The sequence below is a fragment of the Podarcis filfolensis genome, assembly GCF_964270895.1.
Source record: "Podarcis filfolensis genome assembly, chromosome: 9".
NCBI lineage: Eukaryota > Metazoa > Chordata > Lepidosauria > Squamata > Lacertidae > Podarcis > Podarcis filfolensis.
The window spans coordinates 12,245,726-12,271,812 of record NC_139610.1 but is presented as its reverse complement, the minus strand read 5'-3'; the positions used below and the strand labels follow the sequence as shown (position 1 = coordinate 12,271,812).

At 41.5% G+C, this 26,087-nt stretch overlaps 1 protein-coding gene across 8 annotated transcripts in view; it reads right to left on the bottom strand.

Moving 5' to 3' along the window:
• RBPJ (recombination signal binding protein for immunoglobulin kappa J region) overlaps positions 1 to 26,087 on the bottom strand; it is a 91,758-nt gene that overhangs the window by 6,913 nt on the left and 58,758 nt on the right. For all 8 annotated transcript variants that reach the window (XR_014551987.1, XM_083630587.1, XM_083630590.1 and 5 more), the window contains 9 exons: positions 14,378 to 14,416; positions 11,524 to 11,619; positions 8,531 to 8,696; positions 7,230 to 7,404; positions 4,152 to 4,289; positions 3,933 to 4,045; positions 2,737 to 2,877; positions 1,106 to 1,261; positions 542 to 645 (listed from right to left, as the gene is read on the bottom strand). Coding sequence is in view for 7 of the 8 variants with exons in the window: in XM_083630587.1 (XP_083486713.1) it covers positions 542 to 645; positions 1,106 to 1,261; positions 2,737 to 2,877; positions 3,933 to 4,045; positions 4,152 to 4,289; positions 7,230 to 7,404; positions 8,531 to 8,696; positions 11,524 to 11,619; positions 14,378 to 14,416 (1,128 nt within the window). In the remaining variant the exon portion in view is untranslated. The remainder of the gene's footprint in view (positions 1 to 541; positions 646 to 1,105; positions 1,262 to 2,736; positions 2,878 to 3,932; positions 4,046 to 4,151; positions 4,290 to 7,229; positions 7,405 to 8,530; positions 8,697 to 11,523; positions 11,620 to 14,377; positions 14,417 to 26,087) is intronic.

Sequence of the window (26,087 nt, the reverse complement as noted above, 5' to 3'; positions counted from 1 at the left end):
AATTCGGTTTGGGGAAGGTGTATTTGCTGGGAAAACTTTGGTGGGTTGGCATGGCTGTACAGATTACCAGTATGCATGGAAAAGGATGATCACTGAGGACCAATGGATTGTACTGTAAATTATCGGGAACACCACCATTCTTGCTATGAATATGAAGCTAACTTGTCTTTTTTAAGGGCCTTGAAAGGACTTTGTCAGAAAAGGCGGTATAAAAGTATTTCAAACAGATAAATGATGCTTTGGGCAAAATTTTAAGTGGCATGATGAAAGATAAAAGCATTTTTGGTTCCCTGTTTGCTATTGTAATGGGAAATGGAAAAGAATGTTGCAAAGATGGCCTCCTAAATTGTAATTTACTTCAAAAGCAGGCACCTATATTGAAGTTTTGGTAATATGCAGGTTAATTTAAAATTGATATATTATTAAAGGCTAAGTGGTTAATTAACTCTCACAGATGACAGACTTATCTTTAGAGTCCACAAAGAAACACACATTCTGAACTTGATGTGTGAAAAGAAATATAGTAAGTGTGATACCGCACCTGTACATTGTTTCCGCTTCCACATCTCCAAACCAGACGCGTAAATTTGGAGTGAAGTTCTGTCCAGTAAGTTCCAACATTGCTACATCCCCTCCTCCATTCAACTAGGGGGTGGGGTGGGGAAATGAGATATAAACTTATCAGATACTTGTGAGAAGTGCACAAATCACTCGAGAAATGCACAAAATGCAGCTATGTGCAATAAAAGGCAACGTTTTTGAGACCAAGGAGGAAGTTAGCCGAAGTACCAATTAGACTCGTTAGAGTAATGCAATAAAGAAGCAAGAAGCAAAATGGTTACGGGCGATATCCAGTGGTGGCAGCCAAATTGTGCTAACCACCTTTCTTTTCTGCTAGTGCTGCTTTTAGTGTAGCACCACAGCCCAAGCCAAGGGGTGTCTTGAACTTGCAAAAGACGTTATGCAGCCCCTAACTACTGTTGTTATACTTTGCAAGCTACTCCCGTTCTACTGCTCGCAGGTCAACTCTTGAACTTAGCAAGCTAAAGTCAGGTGGCACCTATGTGAACTAAATCCCAAGACGAGTGCAGGGACATCAACTCACCTGGAGACTTTCTACAACAGGCACAGGTGTTACTGGAGCGTGGACAGGTCCCATTCCCTCATAAAAGGTGTACTCTGCTTTATCTGTGCTAATGATTGTCCATGAAGCTCCATCATTAATCATCTCTTTATTTGGTTCTTTTGGACATGGAGTGGCCTTAAAAAAAAAACAGAGAAGTAATCAGGTGTCCAAGAATGCTTCATGTTAAAACAAAAACAAAAACGGAGAATGAATCAACTGTAACACATCAAGCCATCTTTGTCTGAGGCGAGGGGCTCCCCCCCCCCTTTGAAAAGCATAATCCACAAACTAGTTGTGTTCATTTGCAAAATTTGCAGGCTAGGATCCCCAGGGAAGCCCCCTCTACTGTAGTTCCCAATTGTTTAAATTAGGCTGCTTAGCACTGAACTGTACTGAAGCCTAAGTTCAGTATAATGAATGCCATGTTTACAACACTAATAATAGTTTATTCTTTATACCCTGCCCATCTGGCTGGGTTTCCCCAGCCATTCTGGGCGGCTCCCAACAGAATATTAAAAAACTCCAATAAAACATCAAACAAAAAATTTCCCTAAACAGAGTTGCCTTCAGATGTCTTCTAAAAGTCCTGAAGATAATTGTTTATTTCCTTTTTTTATTTTTTTATATAAAATAATTGTTTATTTCCTTGATGGGAGGGCATTCCACAGGGCGGGTGCCACTACCAAGAAGGCCCCCTGCCTGGTTCCCTGTAACCTCACTTCTCGCAGGGAGGGAACTGCCAGAAGGCTCTCGGAGCTGGACCTTATTAGGCCAGATACACAGATGCTGCAGATAGCAAGTCTCTGGCCATCTAGATATTATTGGACTCCGTCCACTGCAACCAGTATGGCCCAGTGGTCAGGGGTGATGGCTGTTGTCGTCCAGCAACATTTGGAGAGCCACAGTTATCCCACTGCAGAAATCCATATTCTCTTTGGTCCTTGCTTCTTTCTGAAAAGTTTTCCCCAGCCCTTTGCCTCTCCCCGCCCCCTTCAAGTGCCCAGCGCGAAGCCTCTTCAGGGCAGTATTTTTCGCTCTATCAGACACACTTTTCCCCTCCAAAAAAGTAAGGGGAAATGTGTATGCGTCTTATGGAGTGAATGCAGGCTGCGCAGCTATCCCAGAAGCCAGAACAGCAAGAGGGATCGCTTGCTGTTCTGGCTTCTGGGATTCAGAATATTTTCCTCCTCCAAAAACTAGGTGAGTCTTATGGTCTGGTGCGTCTTATAGAGCGAAAAATACGGTAGTTGCATCCATTTCAAGGCAGCTCTCCACCACACTCTGAGCTCCTAACATCTGCCACGCTATGCATCAATCTGCAACTCCACAGCTAGTTCTAAAATACTTTGCAGGATGAGGCAAGCTTCTGAAACCTCAGCTAAACCTCAAAGGAAAGGTCTGATCTGCAACAAAGGTGTGCAGTGCTACGTACAATCTTTCCCGCTAGCAGCGAATCTGATCCAGGAATTGCTGAGCCCTGCCACCCCGCTACTTTCAACAGCTCCAGACCAGGAGCTGGAACTTTGTGTACGCTGTTCCCTTTGGATTGGCACTGGTGCAGTGTGAGATTATGTTGACGTGTAATATTACCCGTTTGTCAAGTAACTCACTTGAAATTGGATGATTCGCTCCTGGGAAAGGCACAAGTACATTCGTTCGGTATCTTTAAGGTAGAACGCACACTTATGGAGCTGTGACACTGGATCGTCTGCATCTAGCAATGCCGTCTGTTTGTCCACTTTGCGAATTATCTGTAGGTAAAAAAGTGCACATAAGACTCACTTGGAATCAAAATGTAACATGTTTCTGGGCACTGAAAAGCGGCAGCAGTGAACTCGTATGTGAATATATTTGGTATCAAAAGAGTGCTTGAGGGATTCTAACCGTGGGAGGGATTCATCAAGTATCAGGAGCCAGTTAAACACATCATCCGTGTTCATATGAAGCTTCTATAGTTCATCAAACCTAGCAAACTACAGGAGGCACTAAGCATACTGTAGTAAATTGACAATAAGGATTTGGACTTTGAAACAGTGCCTTATACTGTTCTACATTGGTATACCTTGCACAGAACCAAATGTACCATATTTTTCGCTCTATAGGACGCACCCGACCATAGGACGCAGCTTGTTTTAGAGGGGGAGAACAAGAAAAAAAAATTCTCCCCCTCTCTGCTCAGTGCCCCTTCAGCGAAGCAGCAGGAGAAACGGAGCCCCTTCCATTTCTCCTTCCGCTTCGCTGAAGGGGCACTGCGCAGCTCTCCCTCTCTGGCTTCAGCGAAAGCAACGCGAAGCCTCCGGAGGCTTCGCGTTGCTATCGCTGAAGCCAAGGAGCCTGCATTCACTCCATAGGACGCACACACATTTCCCCTTAATTTTCGGAGGGGAAAAAGTGTGTCCTATAGAGCAAAAAATACAGTATATCAAAACATAGAATAGTTTACAACCATTAACAGCTATGTATAACCAGCCTGGTAGCTTTTTAAAGACTGATTATCAGTTAAAAACTGTATTCTCAGGTCTCTATTCTTTAACAAGTATATATCTATATATTTTAAAGTTATCAAAGGAGTAAAGATCCAGTGTGGCGTAGTGGTTAGTGTGTTGGCCCAGGATCCGAGACCAGGATTCATATACCTACACAACCATGAAGCTCCCTGGGTGACCAGCCACCGTCTTAGCCTAAACTACCTCTTGGGGCTTTGTTGAGAGGATAAAATGGAGAGAGGGAGAACCGTGTACCTCTCTTTGGAAGTAAGGTGGGATATAAATATAATACTAGATCTAAAATTTAAAAACAAATATACCAGTCTTGGGAGTGCCATGCCAGTGACGGAACAAACAAGTTTAACCGTCTGCCCATAATGAATGTAGCCATCTCGAACTGTGAATTCTTCACCTTCCGATTCATCATCATCCACTGCAGAGGAAAAGAAAAGATTTTAGTATGCAAGGAGATCAATAGATTCCAAAAGCAATCATACAGCACAGACAAGTATGGGTTTTCAATCGCAAGCTTTACTTACAGAGGTGAATGTAAAATGCTCCCCACTGTTGCGAGCTGGCATGGAAATTTCCTCCCTCCACGTGCAAGTATCTCGTGCTAACTGTTTGTGACCGAAGTCTATTGAATAGTGCCACTTTTGTCCCCGACGCAATGCACACTGCAAAAACAAACCAACAAGCCAGATATTTAAATATGTCAGTCTTTAGACTGTTAAGCAATAAAGATTTGCATGAAAAGACCATGCATGCAAAATTAATCTAGGCAGCAACTCTAATAATCTATTGCTACATATTCCTTCCAAAAGTACTTTAATGTTTTCGGTTGCAAAGCTAAAATCCAGAGAATGTGTATATATAAGAAAGCACAATCCTGAATCACAACCTACTTCAGAAATTTGGAATCTATGCTTTATTTTAAATATATATAAAATTAAAATTCCTTAAATGTGGCCATAGTAACAGATTCACAAGCCAATTGCAACCGACTGTTTTTCTCCAAAGCAGCAAAAACAAAGTATTTCCTTCTAATTCCAGTGTTTGAAATTAATATGCAGGTATCCCTTTCAACCATCCTCTGTAGGCCTTATTCCAAATCTTGGCACTGTTTCCCCTCCTCCTTCTCCTCCTCCTCCAAATACCAAAATTGTAAAATCAAGCGGCTTCTTTGTGTGCAGCTTTGCCTAGCCATTTTCTCAGAGTGTCTGGAAACCAACCAAAATAGAGGTTAACATGGCCAATATTCTGCACCACACCACCATTCTAACACATCTGAGCACTAGCTTAGAAGTTACTACGTTTAGCGGGAAGCAGAAGGGAAGTGACTGACACTTCTGCACTTCCCACTTGGGCTGCAGTTTATGATATAGGATAAAGATCTGATCATTTGCAAACGTTACGAGTTCCAGCTTTGCATTTTATAGGAGTAGCAGGGAAGGCAGGGAATATTAGCTATGAGACAGCGATGCCCTATCCATCTCCCTGGCTGAAATGAAGTGTCACACTTGGCACACCTCTTAAGAGGGTTTCCTACAGGGACTATTTCACCCGGTAATTCTGTAATGCTACAGGTAAAATTGCCTGCTGCCTTACAGGACATCTTGAGGAGAAGAAAAGGCTTAGGAGTAAACGCTACACAAATCCAGAATGGAGTCCCTAAGATAGTTGGGTGGCGTTTTGTATGCCTCCTTCTGGCAACTCCTGCGGACAAGCTGGTGCCAAAGAGGGGGGTATTGTCATCTGGGCAGCCCAGGATTTCCATACACACTGCCCAGGCTTGTGCCCCAGAGGTCACTTTGGTGCTGCTAATGCAGGAAAAGCAACACAGGAGGCAGCAATTGCAATTACCGTATTTTTCGCTCTATAGGGTGCACCTGACCATAGGGCGCACCTAGTTTCCAGAGGGGGAAATCAAGGGGAAAAATGTGATCCCCCCCCCGGCTCTGGGAGCAGAGGACAGGCTGCACGCAGCCTGTGCACTTCTCCCAAACCTTCTCCCTGCTATTGCTGGAGGTGGGGGAATTCCCCCATCTCCCACAAAAGCCCACAGGAGGGAGAAGGGACTGACTCGGCCAGTCAGTCCCTTCTCCCTCCTTGGGGAAAAGCCCCCAAGAGCGGTGCGCTCTTTAAAGGCTGTGCGGCTCCCGCAGGCTTTTCTATGAGGTGGGGGAATTCCCACCTGCTTTCCCCCATCGCCAGCCTCCAAACCAGGTCGGAGAGTAGCACGAAGGCGTCGCACGCCTTCCCGCTGCCCCCCGATCCTCTGGGGCTGGCGGTGGGGGGAAGCGCTGCTTTCCCCCACCGCCAGCCTCCAAACCAGGTCGGAGAGTAGTGTGAAGGCGTCGCGCGCCTTCCCACTGCCCCCCGATCCTCTGGGGCTGGCAGTGGGGGGAAGCGCTGCTTTCCCCCACCATCAGCCTCAAAGACCAGACTCTCCTGGTTTCAGTGAAAGCAACGCGAAGCCTCCGGAGCGCAGGCTTCGGAGGCTTCGCGTTGCTATCACTGAAGGCAGGGAGCCTGCATTCGCTCCATAGGACGCACACACATTTCCCCTTCTTTTTTGGAGGGGAAAAAGTGCGTCCTATAGAGCGAAAAATACGGTAGCTGGCTTCTGCAGCTACAGCAGTAGCCGTGATTCTCCAGCGGTTTGGCTTCATTCCCGGAAGTGCACTCCACTGACCGTAGAGAAAGATGGATGCCAATAGATAGATCCAGGCATCCACCGGTAGAATGGACACCACTGGTCCAATGGATTTCCCCCCCCCCCACACACCCCCTCGCCAATCTGCTTGAGGGCAAGGTGATCTGCTCAAAGGCTGGGCGTGTGGAAGGCTACCGGGGGTATGGGAATGACAAAAAAAGAAAACCTGTTATGCAAGCAGACATTCACTCACACAGCACTGGATATCACCCTTTGAAAGTCCTGAGTCTCTTAATTTGCTTTTTTAAAAGTTCATTCTATTATAAAATTTCAAAGACTGTAAACCAATTTTTTTTGGAAACAGATAAAGTACTTTGAGTATTTGTGGGGTGGAAGCTAGCTTACCAACTTATCCATGTAGTTTTGTATACATAGGGAGTATATTATGTGGGCCAACATTCTCACATTTGACCCTCCCTATAGTCTGAATTGGGTTCTGCCCAGCAAACAATGCACTGCATGTTCCAGAATACTGTAGTGGCAAGTTGAAGAATTCACCTTTTCAGAAGTTAAAGGGTGTCATTGAGGTGTATAGCTCAGTTGGGACACGAGTGTCACTGTGCTCTAAACCACTTTTTTTAACCTTATTTATAGTTCAATTGGTTAGACCATAGTATTGATAATGCCAAGGTTTCAAGTTTGATTCTCATATGGGACAGCTGCATATTCCTGTATTGCAGGGGGTCCTCAAGGTCCTTTCCAACTCTATAATTCTATGATGTATCTGTTAGAAAGGTTCATGCCCTTCTAAATTGCTAGATCAAGTTATCATATGGCAGCATTGCTGTTCCTACATACACACCCAATGGACGATTAAAGGCATTTTCTCGTTTGAAAATTATGACATACAAATAAAGGTGGCATTGTGCTGTACAAAGCAGCTTGCAAAATCAATACTTACAATCCGCATTCTTCAGTGACTGTTTCTTTTTAGATGGTTTGGAAATTACTTTGATTCGTTTACTGAGGAACACACCAATATCATCGCTATTGCCATAGAACATTTTGACCGATAACATGAAGTGCTTTCGCTTGTCGGAGTCAGATATGTACAAGGTTTTAGCTGTGCAATAGTTCTGTGGATAAGAACAGGAATCAATTCATTAGAAGTTTTAAGTAGCAACAGCAGGTTAAGCAGCAAATTATGACTTCAAAGCATTACGTGCTAAGGCAATTTGCTAGCTGATCTGTTCAGAGTTCTGACCGGGCTTTGTGCTCTTCTGAGTGGCTTGTAGAAGACTGGGAGGACTGACCCAAACGTCACGAGGTTTGTGGAATGGAGGAAATGATCAATCATGTTCTATGGGATTGTTTGAAGCATATGGGACATATAGGTGGCAGTAACAGGGCAGTAACAGTAAGAGAAATGGGCTGTGGTACCCATGATTAAAGGAAAGCATGGACGAGACTCATACTGGACTGAGGCATCTCCCTATAATGCAATCAATTAACAAACCCTAAGAAACAGGCAACTAACTACCTATAGGCACAGAACTCTGTTTATCCTTTTCTTCTCTCTGGTTGGTCAGGGAGTGAAATGCTCCTTCATAGAGAAAAGCTAGGACTATGATACTACAAGAGACTTCAATTAATCCCCTTTGACATCTAGGGATGTAAGCAATTTCCCCAACATCCCAGGTTGCTGTAAATATACCAACATTGTTATGAACTATCTTCGTAAGGTCTACACATGCTGCTTCAAAAAGCATACGAGGCTTTTCAAACACTTCAGGGAGCTGTATACTTCCTTAGCGAGCACCACAGATGCGTGGCTACTGAATTATGAGACATCCCGTTTTTATGGACCCAAGTATAGCATGCTTGGCTGCATTTTTGTTTGCACTAATAGCATTAGAAACGCTCGTATGTGGAATCTTAATTTTAATCAGATCAGGTCTGTAAACGTTCAAATTGTGAAATCCGCCCGTGATCCAAACAGGCTAGTGCCCCCTACTCCAGGCAATCCTTACAACCAGTTTACACACAGGATGAATTCTTGTACACAGTCAGTATCTACTCGTTTTCCTGAGAACGAAAAGAGTGACCCAATCAATGACTTACTCCCAAGAAGGAGCGCCACGTTCTATGTTTTATCTTCTTAAGCCGGTTTATTGCCATAAAACACATACTGAAAAATGACTCAGAAGGCCTTCAATACATCAGAGAGCTAGCATATAAAATACAGATTTGTACTCATCCTACCTTTCCTTCCAGATTTAACTGCTGCATTTCTTGGTCACTATTACCTATCCCAATAAAGGCGCATGGTTGAGACTCTTGTTCAGAGCAGCCATCCCGTTCCATCTGTTCTTTTTTTTTCTTCCACCCACTACCCATAAGATAGACACAGGGAGGTGGGCAAAAGAACCTGAAGATGAAAAACAGAGGGTTGGGTTCAAGCTCAATGCATTTGGTTAAAGCTGTGTGTATTCTGTACAAAATAAATACAATTCTGAACAAAATCTGAAGCAAGAGAAACTGGATTCTGCGGTGCACTTGTAAAAGTGTAAAAGAGTATTGGAAAAGGATCCATAATGAATTGAAAAAAATGATTAAAAGTACCTTCCAAAAAACAACAACAGAGTCCTTTCTGCTGGGGATAATTCAGACTGAAATTCCCAGGTGTTTAAAAGGGTTATTTATCGTGGCCCGTGTTTTGTTAGCCCAAAAATGGAAAATGAGCAAGGTCCCAACCAAAGAAGAATGGCAACTTAAGTTGACAGAATATGCACAACTCGCAGACTTAACATATAGAATAACAGAACAAGAAGAACATACGTTTAGAGAAGATCGGAAAGCGTTTATTGAATATATGGGAAATAATTGTGGACAGCTGAAAACGCTGGCAGCATTAAGATAAATTCAACAGTGTAAGTAGGTTTTGATGGATGGAATAATGGAATACTGAATGGTATAGTTTTTGTAAAATATGTAGGGATTTATGATATGTAAAATGAACCATGGAAAGAGAAAAAGGGAAGTCATATCTTAAGGATGCAAAATGAGTATTTTAAATTTTAAAACAGAAAATTTAATAAAAATTATAGAAAGAGAGAGAAACTGGGTTCTGTGACCTACATAAATGATATGGCTTGCAGAGATTTACTAACTATAAAAGGTAAAGGTAAAGGTACCCCTGCCCATACGGGCCAGTCGTGTCCGACTCTGGGGTTGCGCGCCCATCTTGCTTAAGAGGCCGGGGGGCAGCGCTGTCCGAAGACACTTCCGGGTCACGTGGCCTGCATGACAAGCTGCATCTGGTGAGCCAGCGCAGCACACGGAAACGCCGTTTACCTTCCCGCTAGTAAGCGGTCCCTATTTATCTACTTGCACTGGTGTGCTTTCGAACTGCTAGGTTGGCAGGCGCTGGGACCGAGCAACGGGAGCGCACCCCGCCGCGGGGATTCGAACCGCCGACCTGACGATCGGCAAGTCCTAGGCGCTGAGGTTTTACCCACAGCGCCACCCGCGTCCCTCACTATACATAGTTTTATTTTGCTCCTGCTTAGCCATAAGGAACTAACTATGCAGGACACTAAAACTCATTTCCTACTTTGCAAGGATTTACGAGGCATTTCTCACATTTTCCAATATACTGTGCCAGCTATCATTATAAGAATAACTATTCAAGAATCAATGTTCTGAGTTTGACCCCCCCCCCCGCCCCGGCCACTTTCTCCCTGTCTGTTTTCCCTTGTGTGTCTTTTTTATTATTATTGTAAGCCTGAGGGAAGGGTTTTGGTTTTTTTTATTGACTGTATATAGTCTTATGTTAATTGACTGGAAATAAGCCACTCTGGGGACACTTTTGGCTGAAGAGCTCTAAATGCTTTAAATAATGGTGGTAATACTTTTTCAAAGAGCAATCGCTACAGTTTTAGGATGAAGAAACACACTATTTTTCAAACGAAAACTGAAATTCCTGGATACTCTGTTTTCAGAATCAATAGGAGGCGACTGTGGAATTACAGAGCAACACAGCCTTGGCTCCATAACAATATAAAAGGTATCTGCACTACTGCTTATTGCATGCTTCTAAGCCTGACTGATTTCTATTAGAGACATCAAACATGTACTTAATTTTCCCACTGAAGAAAGACAAATGTAAGACAGGAGTGGGGAGTCTTTGCCATCCCCAGAACTGCATTTTCTTGGAGAAAATCAGTCAGGGGCAGCAGGTCCATAGGGGACGGGGCCAATGTCAAAAGTGGATCACTCCTCCCTCTCTCTAACATCCCCACTCCCACCAAAACTATATTACCTTGGAAGGTGGCAGACTCTCTTTCACTGGAGGGTTTTAAGCAGAGTCTGGATGACCACCTATCAGGATGCTGTGGTAGTGCTTTTCTAGCACTGGCAGGAAAAATATGAGATTTGATGTCCTTTCCAATTCTTATGATTCTATGATTCATTCATTCCATTCCAGTCTCTCTCTTCCCCTTTTCACTTTATCACCTTCTCTCTCTTTCTCTCCTCTCCTTGTCTCCCTGTGCAGCAAATTTATGCTTTAAAAAAAAAAAAACAGCTTCCATTGGGGATAATGCAAGCTGTTTAATTGATGCCAGGGTGGAGGGTGGGGAGATTGGGATCACAGCATAGAGTTGTAACACCTCCAATAATGATTTTAAAAAATCACCCCCAAAATCACAAAAAACACCTGCTTTTATTCTGTTTTGTTAGGCTGTTTTTGAGCCTAACTGCTGACTTTTAAAGCTATAGGAACAAGGGGAAAACCGGAAAAAAAATTCCAGAGAAGTTAAGATTCTATCTAAAATATCAACTGATACTAAAAGTATCCCCAGAATAATCTCCACTCCAATTTTTCACTTCAGTATACTGAAAACATTTTTGTAAAAAAAACTAATACAGGTTTCATTAGCATTCCTCATTTGGCCAGTTGAAGAACGTCTAAACACCAAGCCAGCCTTTATGTGTACACTAGGTGGAGCTCCACCCAAAGCAAATTTCAGGGTTTCGAAGAACCAAGGACACAAACTTACACTGTACAAGTATAACAACCTGGAACCAAGCTTACACTGTATTATAGAGCTTTTGAGATGGCACTACTGAAATCTGGAGAAAAGATACTGTGGATGCCTGAAGTTCTTCTAGATCAGCCAAAGATTGTTTTATGTATGACATTTCCCATAATGTCTCAAAATGGCACAATAGAGAGCACACAGCACAACACTAACCTCTTTTCATTTCCATACGATTTCTGTGCAACCTTTGCATGAAGGATTAGGACTGTTTGATCACCACGCTCCTTTAAATAGTTTCTCATTGCTTCCCTGAGAATTAAAAAGGCACAATAAAATTAATAGAAATACTCTTCATTAAAAAAACAAGCTGTATGGCAAAGGTAGTCTCCAGGCGTTGCAGCTGTCATTGTCCCTGACCAGTGGCTATGCTGGCCAGGGCTGATGGGAGGTGGGAGTCCAAAAACTTAAGGAGGGCACCATGTTGGTTTTAAGTTTTGATATTTAAAAATATTCCGGCAAAATAAGCAGCCCAAGTGCGTGGAGTACAAGATATCTGCAAGCACATACCTTTATAACCTCAAGTAGCTCACTGGCGGGGCTTACAGAGTTGCCAAGGGGCGTGTAGGTGGCTTAACCTAGTTTCTGAGTCCGTCCTCCTGCAGAAAGCACCTCCCTGTCCTCAGGCAACAGTAGTGAAGTGAAAGTCCAAGAGTTATCCACCATAAGGTTTATAATTAGTGGAATACATGATTTAAAGAAGGACTTGGGATCTGGCCCTTACTTTCTAGCAGAGCTGGAAAAGACATCAACCTGCCTTCGGACAGTGGTGGCTTTTGGGAGTAAACACTACTAAGATAGATGGATCAAGAGCCTAACACAGTTGAGGCACTTCCATTTGTTTTGTCTTCACAAGCAGTAGCCTATCTACAAAATCTAGCTCTACTCGGAAAGGATAAACAGCCTTTTCAAGAGTGTAATACAGTGATACTTCCGGTTGCGGACGGGATCCATTCCAGAGGTCCGGCTGGATCCTGACGTTTTCGCAACCGGAGAGATCGCTTCTGCGCACACACACACAGCGGTAGAGTGTTTCTGCGCATGCAGCAAAATCCCAGAAATATACTTCCCGAATTACGTATCCCGAAGTTTACGTAACCGGAGGGATACGTAACTGGAGGTACGACTGTATTTTTAAACCTTTATTTAAAATAGAAGAAAAATGTTAAATGGCTAAGTTGTTCAGCCTCAAAGTATACTCTGGTTGGAATTACATGCCTTTTAATGGCTTAACTACAGAGCAAGCAGGAACTCATTCCAAAATACATTCCTGGATGTATCTCTAATTCTATATTTGCTAGAAATTTTTCTAAATGCACATGAAACAAAAGCAGCTAAGACAAACGTGTTAGGATGCTGACATCTGCCTATAGTTAGGGGATTTGCTGCTTAAGATTACAAGTACTTTCCCATTTCATTTTGAACAATATGCAGTTATCATAGGGCAGAACCTATGGAAATGATTACTTTTCAAAGGCTTCCCTAGTAGGCTACCAAGAGAGGGGAAGAAGCAATAACACACATGTTCCACTGTCTTTCTGAAAATTATGACTAGCATTCCACATTGGTGCTCCAGGGAGTGGGAACAGCTTCTGTTCACAGAACAAAAGGCTGCTTCCATTCACAATATTGAATGCCACCCCATTGTCACAAACTGTAAACTTTAGCTTTGTCCTTGGCTACTAGGAGAGAACCCGCATTGCAAATAATGCTAACATACAGATAAAATAGAACATTTGTCTGCAGGAGGACTTTTTGGATAATACAAACTAAAGCAACAGGAAAAAAGGATTCAAAATCTAGTGTTTTGCCAAGGAACAGGGTATGATTTAACACTGGAAAGACCAGACACAAAATGTACTAATAAAACTGTGAAAGTTAAACTTTTAAAAAGGGGTAGCTGAATATTTCAACAACAGTAAAAGGCATCAAGAAAGTATATATTGTCCAATGGTAAGAAATACTCATCCAGTTCAAGCTCTTTAGCCCTTTATCAGTGAGTGGTCTAACCTAAGTATAATGAGGGGTACCTAGGCCACTCTGGAAGCTGTTTTAGATGAGGAGAAGGTCTGCATAAATAACTAAATGCCTGGATTGTTGTGTGTTTAGAATTTCCATTATTTAAAAAGGTCAAAAAGGCAATCCACGGTGTGTAGGTGCATGCGTTTGTGTAATCCAGTTGTAGTCAGGTGATCCAGCCCAGATTAACATGCCGTCACTGAATTCAGAACTCCCCCAAAAAAGGAGTGCTTTTACTGCGCTGGCCTACTGACTTTGGAAAAACCTGCATTTAAACAGAAGGGCTGCAAGACATTTTGTTGTTGTTGCAAACATTTCATAATTTTAGTACTTTATGGGCTGTAAACTGCCTCGGGATCTTATGATGAAGGGTGGTATATAAATCTGATAAATAAATAGATAAATAAATATAAAAAATTGTATGACTGCATCTTATTGTGCTGTTTAATACCACACTCACTTTGAAGGCTGAAAAAGATGTCTATAAATATTGAAAATTAATAAATGTGGTACCCTTAGGTTGAAAACTGACCTAATAAAAATGCAGAGGTGAAGAATTATTCCATAGTTGGATTGACTTGACTTCACCATTCTTTTTACAACACATTGCCATAAAATTTGTATTTTCAAGGTGGGACAAGAAAGGAATCCACTGTGTATTTAGGTCTAGTTCATTCCAATAACAGATGCAATAGTAAAACTGTTCTTAGAGTACCGGTATATCATTTCAAATGACAGCTAGGAATAGAGTTACATGGTCAAATGTAATTTCTCCGGGGGGGGGGGGGAACATACTTGCACAAACAAATTTAGCATATTGGGAAAAGGCTAAGCTACAACCTGTTTTTATGACAACTAGATCTTCATACATAGTTCAAAAAACCCATGAATTAACAACAGTGAACCATGCAATTGCCTGCCCAAAGTCTGAAGGAACTAAGACACTAATTGCATAAACTAGGATCTAGCAACACAAATAATTATGTCTTACCTGGTGAGCCGTTTAGGTTGAGGTCGCTCACCAAATTTCCTGTAAGCAGAAAAACACACAAAACAGTCATTTGTAACATTTCTTACTCAGAGGTATGGCTCACTGTGTTGAGTATATCTTCCTCCAAGGTATACATGTACAGACTGCAGTTTCAATCTGTCCACCTAACAGAGTATATGAACTTTTAACTCGACCCGCAAGCCTAACAGAGCAGCACAATCCTGCTAAAGAAGTGTTTAAAATATGCAGTTCTTTACGCTTTCCTGGGTCTCTCCAAACTTTAAAGCCCTATTAAAAATGGCAGATCTAACTTTTTCCAATTAAGCCATTCATTATAGCATGGATGTGCTATGCAGCATAAGTTTTTTTTTTTAAGACATATGAAAATTCACATTGTTAATGATTTTTTTTAAATTGTGCTTTCTCGATGAATAAAAGAAATCAAAATTTTATGCCTGTTAACATCACTTAGCAGTTCAAAAAATAGTAACTGCAGTAGAAGAAAACCCAGGACTCAGCTACATTAGTAAAAAAAAGTGATTTGAATGCATTATAAACATGCAAAACCAGATGACACCAGAGAGCACAAACCTTTCTATAGTGTTTTTACATAGGGTTTTTCTTTTCTTTTCTTTTGTTATAACGATTTAATTTCTGACTTATTTATAGCGGGGGTTTCCCCCCTGTGTGTAGAACCACCTCCAGATGCATGACTATTATCACACTATGGCAACAGAACAAACAAACCCCAAGACCAAATTTATACGAAAAATTATTGGGAAAACCTGTTTTCAATACATAGAATAAATATAATTTACAGAAATTCCTTTGCATTAACAAATCCATATCAGAAAAGTAAAGAGCACGAGAAATAAAAAGGAGAATATTTGCTTCACTCCGTAAGCAAGCAAGCAAATGTATGGAACTGTCACTTTGTTCCTTCCTTCACATGAGCAGGCAAGTAACTCAGAAAGCCCTGACCCATAGCTTTCCACTACGTCCAAACCAGGAAAATGTGGTTAATGGCTGCCAGACATGGAGGCCCTGGCTCTTTTTATTTATAACCAGTGCTAGAAACTAAAGACATTTACGCTAGGTACAAAATTGCTCCTTAAAATAGGGTTACAGTCACCAAAACGGATTGTTTATTTGCCATTTTTGGATGAGATGGCTCAAATATCAAATTTCTCAATACAAGGTTTGGGTTTCTGAAATTCATTCTGATTGTACAGATAAAACATAACAGGATTCTACAGGATGTGTTGCTAGTGTGTGAAAACAGTTAAGATTCAAGGATCCCCAGGCATGCACCTTCAAATGGTGGAGACTTCAGGCACCATCCTGGCACCCGGGCATCTTATTTTGGTCACAAGTGTCTGAAAGCCAGGTGCAAAATGCACCTGTCACCTTTTGAACACTGTTTGTAACTACTGTAACTATTAACCAAGTTAACCAAGCTTTGGCTAACAGAGGTTCCTGGCTTATTTGCTAGCTTGAGTGAAGGACGATGGTAAACAGGTGTGTGGTGTTGCAACCTGTTTGTATCTTGGCTTCAAATATAAGATTTGATTGTCTGAATGCAGCCAATTATAGCCTCTGTTAAATCTTCAACTTTCCCTGTCATTAGGGTGTTTATTCGTCCTTATTCAGTGACTGCTGCTGCAGCCTGGGCTCTGTCAGTCTTAATATCCGTGAACTAATTCCTCTATGTCAGCTATAATCCAATCTTTCTTAAGAAAAGCCTGTAACTTAACAAAAAGAAGATTATGGGGAATATTAAACACTAGTCCTACTCAGAGCAGACCCACTGAAGTTAATGGACATGACTTAAGTTCATTAATTTCAATCTGTCTATTCTACATAAGACTTAATACAACCCTATGCCTTGAACATTTAATTCTCAATCTCACTGAATTTTCAGAGAGCGAGTGTTCAGAAAGAGTTCTGGTGTAGATCTGGATAGATATGTTGATTTCTTACTCATAAAGGTTCACAGTTAAGGAAGCTTATGACTTATTATAGCTTAAATAATATATAATACATTATACCTTAATATAATATATTATACCTTATGACTTATTATTGCTTAAACTGAATCCCAACATTTAAATATTAAGTGCATTCTACAACTATAGTCTGATCCAAATTTTAAATATCCTTTAAAAGGTGGTGTTCGTCTTATGGGATTCTTGTTAATTTTAAGATATATCCTGGATCAAAATGTATTTTCTCTTCCTTTCATTAATGCTTCTATAGTAGCATATTTTTCATTCTTCAGTCAGCTTTCTCTCTCCTTTCACTCAAGCAGTCTACCTTTGAGGCTGAAGATTGTGTTCAGCTTTTAATAGTTTGTTTCCTAGTCTTAAATTTGCTCAGATGAAGTTTTATTTTCTAATTCTCTCCCTTTCATCCAATTTCATTTGCTGCCTCCTTTCTCTCACACATAACTATTCTTCCACACCTTTTCTCTCTCTTCAACATCTCCTAAGGGGCTCTGGCCTTGGAAGCTTTTAATTTAATAATAATAAAATTGTACTCTGTTGAAAGTTTTCCCTTGATGATCCTCTTAGACAGTTATTTCTACCTTTTGGGTCATATTTCAATCACCTATTTGTCTCTGAGATTTATATAGACATTGTTAATTCTAATAAATCAGTTCATAATTCAGATTTTTGACAACCAAGACAAATAATGCAGTTCTAAAAGGTAAAGGTAAAGGTACCCCTGCCCGTACGGGCCAATCGTGTCCGACTCTGGGGTTGTGCGCCCATCTCGCTTAAGAGGCCGGGGGCCAGCGCTGTCCGAAGACACTTCCGGGTCACGTGGCCAGCGTGACAAGCTGCATCTGGCGAGCCAGCGCAGCACACAGAAACGCCGTTTACCTTCCCACTAGTAAGCAGTCCCTATTTATCTACTTGCACCCGGGGGTGCTTTCGAACTGCTAGGTTGGCAGGCACTGGGACCGAACGACGGGAGCGCACCCCGCCGCGGGGATTCGAACCGCCGACCTGACGATCGACAAGTCCTAGGCGCTGAGGTTTTACCCACAGCGCCACCCGCGTCCCAATGCAGTTCTAATCAACTACATAAATTAAAACTAGAACTCTCTTAAATTAGCAATTTTAATGACTCCTCCATTTTCATGCATAATGAACTGATCAATTTCCTGACATTTTCTTAACCAAGTAAAAATTGGGAAAATAAAGTGTAAATTCAATTATCTTTATATAAATAATATGTATCCTACCAATTAATCTGTTACTCGTATCCTAGGATTCCTATGTACTTAAATACCACGAAACTCCAAAAATTATCTGTGGTGAAATAATCTATATATGCATACAATATGCAGACATACACCAGCTCAACATATTGACAGAACTTCTACAACTTGCAGTCCTGTGTGCTAGAGACCACCTGTGTTAAAACGTACTTCTATAACGCTTGTATTTTTGATAATTTCTTGCAAACAGTTCTGACTGACTGACTTAAAAATCAGTCCAAATATTTTGGCTACCTCACCTACTCATTGTGACAAACAGATGACCTAAATAAATAAATAAATTTCCAGTTCACCAAAGCTTTCCAACTTGGTCGCTTGAAGGTAATACACAAGTAATCTGGAAAGTATCTCTGTCATCTCTAAACAGTGTACAAAAAAGAAGCAACAACAGACAATTCAAACAAAATATTATAAGAATACAGTTACATATTTAAATAGTTACACTAATAAAAAGTTGCCAATATATAAAAATCAGTATCAATTCATTTCCCTTCTGATACAACCATCCTCCCAGTTTTTACCAAGGGTCTAAACAAACTTTCAGATCACCCACAAAAGTCTCACAATGAGAAGAGTTCCTGGAAACAGCAGACATCACCCTAGTCTCTTACTCTAGACTTGCTTTTTTACAGGCAGGCCCAAGGTGGATGGCAGTTCCTTAGGCTGCCCACAACTGTGTCCTATTCAGCTGCACCCAGTTCTAGGTGCAGAAAGTTTGCTGAGATTCCCAGGGGGTCCAAAGGATGGAGAAAGGGGCCCTCTCCACTCATAGCTCTTTCTTCACCCTCTGCCTTTGCCTCCTCCTTTAGCTGCTTTGTGAAAAATAAATGAATGAAGAGTTGTATTTTGATGAACACCAGTGCCTTTGTTTTTTGGATATTAAAAGCCAACACCAGGAAATTACACCCTCTGAATGGAAAGCTGCAAAACCTAGACGGCAAAATAATGACTGCATTGGAAAGATTCTTAGTAAAAAGATTCCAGAAATTATTGATTGATATTGTTTGCATATTCCACCGCAAGTCACTTCAAACAGGGCACTGCAAAGATGCATAGGACTGATTCACACAACCATACTTAAATGGTAACTGTATTATGCTCATTAACATGCCACGTTTCATATAGAGAGCATATCAAGTGTGGTAATGAGTTCAGATATCATGTAAATGCCTCCTACACGTATAACATCACATGTGACACAAGCATTTGCAAATATATACCAATGACAAAATATATTATTACAGGCGAGGTGCATATAACCAAAGTCTTACGTCATGCTTGACATGCAGTAGGCAAGCAAGAACAACCTGGACCCCATTTTTCACAGTATTTTAAAAACTTAAAACAGACATAGTTTCTGCATCTCAGGGAAATTTCAGGAATATTTTCATTCCCCTGTTCAGTTCCAGTTGGGAACTATCCCTTCTTCCCCAGCTTGAAGCTTCCCCAAAATCTGTTGACCTCTTGAGAGGTTTCATATCCCACCCATACATATATTTTATATTTTATCTACATAAATCTGACTTGAACAATACGGATAAGCTAACCTGATCATCCACCACTGCTATTTCAATAAACAACACGTTTATTGAATAAACAACAAACAACACCACTGCTATTTCAATAAACAACACGTTTATTGAACAGTTGCATACCTAGACAGTTACGTTCAGTTTTGTGGGTCGAACATGTATATCTGAGACAAAATTTACAAGAACAATTCCAGGACTAGAAAAATATAACATCTACCCTGGTTATTAGGAAATCTTCTGGAAATTGTTGATACAATGCAACTAATCAGTAGAAATTAATTTCCATAAACAGTTTTTTTTTTTAAAAAAAAAGAAGAAAGCTTAAATAGAAAAGCTGGACAAATTTGAAGATTAGAAACAAAATAAATCAAGACAAAGTATTTCAGAAATCTTTCTCTAAGCTGCATCCTTATTTTCAATATTCCAGGATAGCTGACTTTATCATAAGATTACTCTTTTCTGTGTAACCACTGCAATATAGTGGACAATTTTTAATGTTTTTAATGTGGGAATATCTGGATTCAAATCTCTGTTCAGCCATGAAGTTCACTGGTGGCCTTGAGCAACTTATTCCTCAATACCTCATAGAAATGATGTAGGATAAAATGGGAAAGGGGATTGTGAACCTAATGCATTCTACTTAAACGCCTTGGGAAAACGATAGCAAGGCATATCTAATCAAATAACATTGTGTCCCTCCACCTGCTTTACTCAACTGATACTTAAAATCAGTAAGGGGAAAAGTGGGTAGTTTGTATACTTTTGGTCCCCACTCTGCACTCAGCTCTCACCTGAAGGAGCGTCTCCACCCCCATCGTTCTGCCCGGACACTGAGGTCCAGTGCCAAGGGCCTTCTGGTGGTTCTCTTGCTGTGAGAAGCCAAGTTACAGGGAACCAGGCAGAGGGCCTTCTCGGTAGTGGCACCCATCCTGTGGAATGCCCTCCCACCAGATGTCAAAGAGAAAAACAACTACAGTATTCCAGACTTTTAGAAGACAGCTGAAGGCAGCCCTGTTTAGGGAAGCTTTTAATGTTTGACCGACTACTGTATTTTAATATTTTGTTGGAAGCCACCCAGAGTGGCTGGAGAAACCCAGCCAGATGGGCAGGGTATAATTTTTTAAAATTATTATTATCATCATCATCGTCATCATCACCTGTGGCTCCTAGAAGCTCTCAGTATGCAAGAGTAACTATACCCCAGGAAACGGCTCCAACTGGCCAGCTAAACCAGGTGAGGGTAACCAATGGGTCTCAAACCCTCAGATAGGATCTTTCCTTGCATGTAAAGACAGACTCTGGTGAACTGAGCAGACAAGACCGAACAGTGGGTCCAATGGTCAAGAAGGCATTTTTTGAATGAGGGAAGTGAGGGGCAGGTGGGGCTTGCCAGACTGGGAAGGCAGCCCATCTAGGAGATGGAAAACTCTGATCCTAAACTTCCGCTGCCTTGCAGGATATCTTCCGAGAAAAGAAAAGGATAATAATAATAATAATAATAATAATAATAATAATAATTGTAAACCCTACACTAATCTGGAGAACAGTCTCCAAGATGGCTGGATGGCATCTTGTAGCCCTATTTCTGGCAACTACAGAGCCAGGTTGGTGCCAAACATATTGATCTGCTTTTCTTTGGACCACATCAGTGAGGCCAGGACCTCCATACATACTGCCCAGGCTTGCACCCCGTGGAGGTCACTTCAGTGCTGCTAACGCAGCAATTTGACTTCACCCCTGGAGGCGCACTCCATTGCCTCGAGACAGAAGGATGCCAAGAACTTTAAAAATTTCATTTTTGAATTTTAATTTTCCACCCCTTATTTCATTTTCCATGTGTAAATCAAATAACCATAGAATGAATATAGTTTGAACATTGTTAATATGAGAAAACAAGAGTGATGATCAACAGTAAGGCCTTTATTTCAAAAGGCATTTTTGTGCATGACTTGTAAAGATGTCTTTTCATCATTTCTTTGTGGTTTCAAGTGAAAGTCAAGAGTCCACTGTTGTGTGATATTAATCAAATACTACACATACTGAGAGAGAAAGCTCTCTGTCTCATTTAAACCACAAAAAATTTAAAAAATTGGACTACATGCCCATGTCTATCATCCACTACCATTTCTATTAAACTGCACTAACCTTTCTATGACCATGTCACCTCAGTCATTTTAGAAGTTCATGGACAGGCAAAATGTCACATCACGGCACTATGTAAAGACAAAAGGACAACAACCGCCATGCCCCAGCAAACTTTTACTCTTACTACAAACAAGTTGAAAAGTCCAAGGCTCCATTTACGTAAATGGCTGCTGTTTTCCTGGAGAACATCAATGCAATAGTAGTGTGCTTTTCATCTTTATGTACGATGGTGTGTTTATTTTTTCTCCCATGGTCCAATTTATTTCTAATGCTACATATTCAAAGGCATTTACTCGTGCTTTAGAGAAGTCACTTATTCCTCTGCCTGGCATTTAGAAATTTGCCAAAGAGTTCACAACATGTGGTGGTAACGTCTAAAGTGCCCCAGTGGAATTGATCGTGCACCTGTGATCTTCTACAAAACTTAAATATTCTGCAGCAGGCATGGCAACATGGGAAAAGGTTAATCAAATGCAGAATAGTTTTTAAATTACTGCAAAAGGGAATGGAAAGATTAGCAATTGTCTTTTTGTCTTAACAAATGGTAACTAAAAATTCAAAATAAAAAAGTCTTACACATGCTTCCCTGTCTCAAAAAGGTGTATTACTTAAGGTTTTAGTAATATGCAGTGTACGCTTGAGCCCAAATGCCCCCCAAATTTTGAAGTCCCATTCACTAGTGGTGAAATGGAGAAGCATTCCCCCAGGTTTTAAGAGATATACAGCAAAGTAACTGCCAATGAGAGAGGTGGGTTTTTTTTTAAACCTTTAACAGCTGCAGCAACTTTGTTGTTTACATTATTTTACCACTGGCAGAGGTGGCAGGAATAGCCTAGCTCCAATCTCACTGTCTTACCACAATTGTCTTTTGCCTACTATACCCTGGACCACATTCACATCTGTATGTCTTACAAAATCAAAAGTCACCCAATAAAACTGAACTAGTTGGCCTAGATAACTGAGTTGATTGATCTGCAATAATATTGGCATCAATGATGTGATGAATGTCCTCAAAGTGCCTAGCAAACATGATGCAGTGTGCCTCCAAGGGATGTCCAGGTTGCAAAGGGCCCCAAAACACTTGGAAGTGCTTCACTAGTGGTGGACAAAAACTGCTTCTTCACCTCTTTCATGACACAGAATAGGCAGATAGACAGATAATGTGCTCTTGTTTTTGTTTGATTGAACTTATTAGTCCTTCTCCATCTGCATTCTTGCTGTCTCCCAAACTGCTTCCCTGCCCTCAGCTCAGGTGTATACTAAGGAGCTTAATGGGCTCTGCTCGTGGCAAAAGGGCACTTGGGAGTGATTATGCTAACTGCCCAAGTCCTCCATCTATATTCCAGAAAGTAATCAGGACTCTGACAAAAATACCAGCCACACTAGCTGAAAATCCCTCAGAATCCATTAGTCTCTGGGATTGACTATTCTAATAGGTTCCTCCAACCATGGAAGGGATAAAGCAACAAGCTAAACCTTCACAGAATGTGGTCCAGCCATAACAAGGGAGTCAATATAAAATCTACCTTCAGACCACCATCCTTCTGTCCAGGATGTGTTAGGCTGATGACATGTTATAACAGCCCCACAACTGTCACGGGACTCATGAATTTTTCAGCCACCACAGACAAGGCACTCAGCATGGGTGTTGAGGTCCCCCAGGGCAATCATCCCAGCAGTCCTCAACCCCAAATCTGAGACTATGACTCCCAGCTCAGCTAAAGAGACTGGTGAGCAGTGGAGTGGATGATACATTAGGATCCTAATGCTTCCTGAGTATGTAACATAATATACGAACACTCGAAACTGGCACTCAAAGCCAACAGGAAGACTGGAGAGGCAGAATTCTTGTAGAAGACAGCAACTGCTTCTCCCCAACCCTCTAATCTATGCTGATTCTGAAACAAGCACCCAGAAGACCAGAACTGAGAGAGAGCAACTCCATTCAGCTCACTCACCCATATCTTGGTAAAACAGTAACAAAATTCAGCAGATGAAAAAGGAGTTTAATCCTAGACAAAACACCCAGTGAATCACTCTAATAACTACTTCAATTTTTTTTAAAGTGGCAGTAGGAGTTCCAGTGAACTCCAAAAGCTTTGCCACCTCATTCATGCTACAATTCAGCCCAAGGCAGAGAGCGCACACTGCTCCAACCAGAAACAATTACATTTTTTCAAGACAAAGCACCCAAGTTAATCAAATAATTCATCTACACTCAAGTCATGACCCAAAAAAGTAAATGAATGTTTGAATGAAATAATTAAAATTGGTCTGAAGTGGTAGTACTTGTATAAGCAAACCAATATATCCGATAATAATTTCATGAATTTCTAATCCATGTTGTTCACCCAGATAAATATTTTTAAATTCCAGAAATGTTTAAAATGACAATACTTATTTATTTTCCCATATTCAACTTTTGCTGTAGGTAACAGCCTTCAGCACATAAAGGTAAATGGACCAATAATGACATGCCATGCTCAGTAATTCTAAATTCATTCAAAATATTGTGTAAAACAGTGGCAATATCAGAGCTCTTCTCTTTAGCTTCCCCCACCCCCACCTGTCAACACACTTCCCGCAACTTTCCTGAATGCAGTATCATTCTAGGAATTTCGGGGGTGGGGGGGGGGACAAGCTTTCACAAATAAGCAAGTGGCTAATGCATCCAGGACTTTCTGAAGAAGGAAACTAGCAGCCGCCACCTGCCAGCTACTGAGAGGAGCTCCACTTGTAGCAACTTGTAGCTGCAAAGTTTTTTTAAGCTAAAGAAAAAGGATCCACAGCAGCTGAAATGTTTCCACAAAATTCACCATTTTCTATGGAGCAGAGAATTGGGGTGGCACTTGTGCTAAACCCTACCCTTGCCTCCCTGGGCGCAGTACACCATTCTGATCAGCTGTTAATCACCTGCTTCCTACACCTTGTTGCTGTACCCAGCTGACTGGAAACCCAGGAATTGCATAGCAACATGCAGTCACTAAGTACAGCTGGAACAAGACAGCACATGTCTCTATCTGAATGAGGGGTTAATGTCAACCCAGACAGACAGGAAGGGGATTCCTGTCTAAAAACAAAACGCCAGCTGTCCAGGGATGTCTTAACACATGTTGCTGGCTGAAATTAATTGGAAATCGAAGAATCATACAATCATAGAGTTGGAAGGGATCCTCAGGACCATGTAGTCCAACCCCCGGCAGTGTAGTAACATACAGCTGTCCCATACAGGGATAAAACCTGCAACCTTGGCATTACAGTATCAGTACCACTCTTTAACCAACTGAGCTATCCAGGCACAGGCCCCATTCTAGGACCAATACTTTAAACAAAAAATTCTAAACCAGACAGACAGACACTAACTCCTGACTTCATCTACCTGCGACCTCCCCAGTACCACCTGAAGCAGGTCATTTAACCTTGCCGCATGACTAATCCAGCATTGGAGCAGCTCATCCTCTCACCCGAATCCAAATATTTCACTAAGCTCTTAAAAGTGCTTGGAAACCTAACAGGTTTCCTGTGGTCGTGGTGGTGCAGTAATGTAATATTATAGAAAGGAATTTGCTACCAACCACTGTCAGATGCAGAAAGCCAAGAAAAGTGCAATGTGTTGCCAGATGGGGGAGCTTAGACACCAAAGGAAGACAGAATATCAGCAAAAGCAAGCTCCAAAAATTATTTTAACCTAAGCCTGTTTAACTTATTCTTCAAGATCCCACTACAGAAATGATTATAAATATTTTCCTAGCACTTTCAGAATAGTATTTAAAAATAAATAAATTTTTTGTTAGTCACTCCAAGGCCTCTTAAGACATGAAGACAGTAGCAATTTGAAAAAAATTAAGTCATTATGGCAAATAAAAGCCACCCAGGAACAACTTGAGAGTGGGTCTAAGGAGTGATTGATTCTCTATGATGAAGAGGGTGCAGCCAATTGCTCTGGAGATGGTGAGGCTCCTTCTCAGGAGGTCCTACATGGATATAGTGATATTAGGTAACTACCACACAGTCAAAAATGTCCCTTATGGGAGCAAGATGATTGAGAAGGTAGTGATTAGTCAGTCCCAGGTGTGTCTGGATGAAGCAGATTATCTAGACCCATTTCATTCTGGCTTCAGGCCTAGGTTCAGCATGGAAATGGCCTCGGTCACCCCGATTGGTGACCTTTTTATCAGGAGAGTGAGACCGTGCTAGTTCTCCTTGACTTCTCATCAGCTTTTGAAAGAACCAACCATAATATTGACTGGCATGAGTTCTGTGGATTAGGAGCTAGAGGCACCACAATACAGGGCTCTACTCTTCTTATCTGCAGGACCAGTACCAGACTGTAGCAGCTCAGCTCCCCAGCACTTGTGCTGTGGGGTTCCATAGGGTACTATTTTGTCCCCAATGCTTTTTAAAGTTTGTCATCCCAGGATCTGAAGTACTGTCATCAGTAAAAACATAAAGGTAAAGGACCCCTGGATGGTTAAGTCCAGTCAAATGTGACTATGGGGTTGGGGCGCTCATCTCGCTTTCAGGCTGAGGGACCAGGTGTTTGTCCACAGACAGCTTTCCAGGTCATGTGGCCAGCAGGACTAAATTGCTTCTGGCGCAACGGAACACCATGACGGAAACCAGAGCACACAAAAATGCTGTTTACCTTCCCACCGCAGAGGTACCTATTTATCTACTTGCACTGGCGTGCTTTTGAACTGCTGGGTTGGTGGGAGCTGGGACAGAGCAACGGGAGCACCCCCTTGCGGGG